This window comes from Guillardia theta (genome assembly GCF_000315625.1).
Source record: "Guillardia theta CCMP2712 unplaced genomic scaffold GUITHscaffold_117, whole genome shotgun sequence".
Classification (NCBI taxonomy): domain Eukaryota; class Cryptophyceae; order Pyrenomonadales; family Geminigeraceae; genus Guillardia; species Guillardia theta.
In genome coordinates this window covers 92980-97594 of record NW_005434557.1, presented here as the reverse complement: position 1 = coordinate 97594, position 4615 = coordinate 92980, and the positions used below count along the sequence as shown (strand labels likewise).

General features: G+C 51.7%; 2 protein-coding genes across 2 annotated transcripts in view; both read left to right on the top strand.

Moving 5' to 3' along the window:
* Positions 1 to 1749: 1749 nt before the first annotated feature.
* On the top strand, positions 1750 to 1941 carry GUITHDRAFT_79210 (hypothetical protein; the record flags this gene model as incomplete). The annotated part of the gene is made up of 1 exon (XM_005822890.1): positions 1750 to 1941. One exon carries the CDS (start codon positions 1750 to 1752, stop codon positions 1939 to 1941), a length of 192 nt encoding a protein of 63 aa, XP_005822947.1.
* A 1393-nt stretch (positions 1942 to 3334) lies between these two features.
* GUITHDRAFT_117881 (hypothetical protein) overlaps positions 3335 to 4615 on the top strand; it is a gene marked incomplete at both ends in the record, with an annotated part of 4034 nt that continues 2753 nt past the window's right edge. The window contains 2 exons of the mRNA XM_005822889.1: positions 3335 to 4039; positions 4088 to 4128. Of these exons, the coding sequence (XP_005822946.1) occupies positions 3335 to 4039; positions 4088 to 4128 (746 nt within the window). The remainder of the gene's footprint in view (positions 4040 to 4087; positions 4129 to 4615) is intronic.

The window sequence follows — 4615 nt, the reverse complement described above, 5'->3', positions numbered from 1 at the left end:
CCCCGCCCCCCACCCCCATCCCCACCCCGAGTTCCTGCCTCACTTCAAGTACCCACCCTTCAATACCCTTCCGATTGCTTTTAACAATATACCCCATCTCATCTCGACCCATAACATAAAAGGTTTTAATTTGCGCTGGCACGACGTTGGGAGAAGAGAGGTAGGGGTCGTCCGATCTGAGAGGTACTACCCCTCCTTTCCTCTGGTCACCTCCCTATGGGTAGGATCTGAGGGGTGGTGTAAACCTGCCGACCATAGGACGGGTACATGAATCATGACTAGTAAAAACCTTCATTTTAGCTTGGGAGTACCAGCTTTTACTCAATCACGGCTCCTCTAAGATTATTGAGTAGGGGTAGTCTGATGTCTCAGAGATGACTATGGTGGGGTCATGATATTAACATTTTTAACTGGGAATGGGGTGCATCGAAGCGAGACAAATGACAGGGGGGGTGGGGGTCATTTGTTCAGAGAAAGATATCAACGGGGTGGGACCGTCCTGCCTCGAACTTGTACGGGTACATGTCAGAGGGAATGAAAGGACTTTTCCAGGGTAGGGTAGGTATTTACTACGGCAGGGAACCTGGGATGGTCAGGTGTCTGCCTACCCTACCCCTGGCACGTGGGTCCAGGCATACCAAGGAAGCGTCCGGTTGGGAGTAGGAGGTGTTGACCATTGCGGATCGGAAGGGTACGACTTACTGGGGTGGGTACATTGGTTCGTAGGAGAGGAGGGTAGTCTTCGGAGGACCGCAGGTCTGTGAGAGATTGATCAGCCGAACAGGGTAGGGTACTCACGAATGTAGTGATGGTATGGTCCGTACGCTTGCCTGGAAGTTGAGAAGCAGTAGTACCCAAAACTTTGGGTACTTTTTGTGTAGGGTGGGGGTGGGAGGGTTTTACTCAAATGATGGGGACCCCCTACCACCTATTATGGGGACCCCCTACCACGGAGGAAGAAGGTAAGAGCACCGCTCCCTCGGAACCGGGATTGCCTGGAATTGGAATCGAGGGGGTGGGGTGGTAGAATCAACGGGTGTTGGACAATACTGGCTTCTAAGGCAGGGGTGAAAATTGGTCGCAACTACGGGTAGCATTGAATCATAGATAGGTAGGCGCCAGAGGTGGGTATTTCAACCTTCAGGAATATAGAGGGGTGGTCCTTAGGACAGGTGGTGGTGAGATGCGGTCGGAGTGGGGTGGTGCCGACGGTGGGGATCGGAGCAAGCGAGTACAGAGGATGGCAGACGGAAAATCGTGAACGGAGGAAAGGGCATGCAGGGGCGAGAGAAACACATTGAAATGATCTGTTAGAGATGTTAGAGAGGCCGGGAAAATTTTCTCATTCACCCAACGCACTTGCGGACACATACGATGTGCGAAAATCTCTGACGAAGGATGCTCTACAAGATGATGTTGAGAACTAGGCATTCTGTCTGTAAATAGTTGTTGTTGAAGCACTATAGGTTTTGGTTCTCTAGCTCAATTCAAAGATTTCATGGTTGAATAAGTTTGTTCTCATATTTCTGACCTTGCTTTCCTGAGAGAAGACACTGATTCAGTTTTTTTTTGAGGGGTGAAATGAATTGTCGTCAAAGATCTGACCTTGCACGTTGTACAGGCCGGTTAGTTCCAGATTTTCCAAGCCAATCTTAAAGGGTTCAGTGCAGCTCCAAACACTCAACGATCGAATAGCTACACATCTACTTCTTGATTTGATCCAGAGAGCTATCGGTTCCAACCAGAACAATGCCTCTCCAGAGAAATATTGATTACAACGAACTCTCTCAGTACTTCCGGCTTCCAGAGAAAGTTGTAGCGAAACAGCTGGGGATTTGTCTCACTTCGCTGAAGAAAGTGTGTCGCAGCCATGGCATCGATCGATGGCCCTACCGCAAGGTATGCTGTTGTGAGAGGATCTCATCATCTCACCTGATATGAACAGATGAAGAGTCTTGACAGAAAGGCGCAAAGGAATGTGTGTGAATCTGTTTCTACTCCTCTTTCCTTGGACTGCAAGTCTCCCTCAGAAATGTCAATGGCCAGCACGGCAGTTTCACCATCGAACTCTCCCGAGCCCGAAGCTACCTTCCAGATCCGTGGTTTCCCTCAGATTGACGTGGAGAAGATTGGACAAGAAAGCAAAGACAATGTCAAGATCTCCTTGTCTCTTTCCCCACAGATGCTGCAGCAGATTGGAAGCGGGAAGCATATTCGATTCACCCTTCAATGCGATCAGTTGGACACCTTGTCAAATGAGACGAGCATTGAATCTAAGAGAACAACAAAACCTTCTTCAGCAGCTGATGCAGTGGCTTCTTCTTCCGTTGAGATGAAGAATATCGTAAGCGCTGAAGGCAAGACCATGTCCGACGATGAAATCATTGCAATGCTTGCAGGATGTGCCGGCTCAAATGATGACCCCTGCACCATCTCAGGGCATGCTCAAGTGAAGTGCGAGACTAATGGTGAAATGCAGTACGATGGACAGCTGCCGACAGCGCAGGGAGAATTTCATACGGGACAATCGTTGCCTCCATCTGGAGATCATCATTTCTTTCACGAGTATCATGCAGACGGGGGCGAAGACGAGGGCTGTTTCCATTCGCTGGCTTTTGACTCTTGCGACATGGATGACGAAGATCATGGGTTCATGGGAGATGTGTTCCTTGAATCCTGATTGTTTTTAGTTCAAGAATATTGATGGGATCGCATACTTTCAGGAATCAGCCCGGCCTCTACAATCTCCCTGTACTGAAACGAACACTCGCTTAAGTTGTAAAGAATTCAGACATTAAATTGCACAGGCAATTCAACTCAGCATGTCGTACGAGTGCGAGCACGTTTGTCGGTTAGCATCTGGGCCCGAACCGGGCAGTGACTCGTTGGAAGGCGGCGAAAGCCGCAGTCAGTGCCGCGTGCGCGGCCGCGAGTACTACGGCCGTAGTACTCTAAAACTCTTTACTCAATGTTAAGTTAAAATTCAGTAGTGGCACCTTGACGCCGGGGCCGGGTAACTGAGGCTCGGCCCGGATCGCCGAGGGTGATCGGGGGCCAATACCAAAGCAAAGAGCAAAGGACAGGCCTCTGCATGGTCACGATCTCGTCAGCCCTCTAGCAAGCAGCTTCAGTCATCATCTCCTCAGCCCTCTAGCAAGCAGCTTCAGTCATCATCTCCTCAGCCCTCTAGCAAGCAGCTTCAGTCATCATCTCCTCAGCCCTCTAGCAAGCAGCTTCAGTCATCATCTCCTCAGCCCTCTAGCAAGCAGCTTCAGTCATCATCTCCTCAGCCCTCTAGCAAGCAGCTTCAGTCATCAACCGGGTAGAGGCAGAGATGTCGCACGCTCATGGAGAGCACAACGACGCGAGCGCGACTGTTTCTCAAGGAGACCTCGAGCGAGAGCGCGAGTTGAAAGCACAGATGTCTATGCGTGTGAAACAGTTTTATGACGTACATGGTCGTCGACCAGCCCCTCAAGACATTCAGCGCTCATCCTCATGGTTTGAGATCTACAAGGAGATCGGAGTGCTACGCGCGAAGCGCAAACAGGCATCGCCGCAGGAAAGCCAGCCACATGCACGGGAAACTTCTGGAAAGAAGCAGAAAGTTGAAGAGAGAATTGAGATGGTGACCCTCCCTGACCCTCTGCCTTCTCCTCCGGAGGGGTTCAAGGAGAAGAAGAACGAGGAGGGCAGGCTCCCTGTGGCTGCAGCGCTGCATCTGTGCTTCCCCGACAAATTCCCCACCTTCACGTCAGCAAAGCGAGCTGCTCGTCGCGGTGGAGACCCGAGAGTGTTCCGCGTGGAAGGAGCAGGTACCTCTCCGCGAGACGAGGAGCAGTGCTCAAGCACGAACGATCTTTCAATTCGGCCGGACGCTCTGCAGAAGTCCGGCTCAGCTCTGATATGCAAGGACTGTGTTGGAGCAGGAGAGCAGCTGATGTTTGTTTACAAGCCCCCCAAGCAAGCAAAGGATGCCTCGGCCCTCAAAGCTCATCTCTCCGGCTGCACGGAAGCAAAGCTGAAAGTTCTCATCGAGGTGACCCAAGTAGTTGAGAGCTCAACGATTGACCTCAAGTTGCTACAGGATCCTCACCTTGCTGTTGTAGTCAAACCACCTTCCCTCCTGTGGGATACCCCTCCTCCCTCCTCCCTCCTCCCTCCTCCCTCCTCCCTCCTCCCTCCTCCCTCCTCCCTCCCTCCCTCCACCCCTTCCCTCCCCTCCCCTCCTCCCCTCCCTCCCTCCTCCCTCCCTACCGGGAGCAAAGGGGCCGGCAAACCGTAAGTGATTTTTTTTTGATTTTTTTCCTGTTTTGTGAGTGGGAGAATAGGGAATTATTAAATGAAAAAAGAAAGATAAATGATAAATTAGTCCCAAGGAGATCCTGTGGATCGTCCGTCCTCCCTCCATTGTCCTCCTCCTCCGGCGGGCCGGCCCACGAAGGGAAGAAGGAAGGAAAGAAGGCAGGTGACACTGACAGACGGCTCACGGACCTACTTAAGAAAGTAGGAAGGAAGGGTCGTGGTATGCAGTTAGCTGGCATCCGTCTGGCCTGCCGGCTGTCATCAGGCCGCCGGCCTACCACCAGATAAAAGGCCTCTTCTCCCTCCTCTC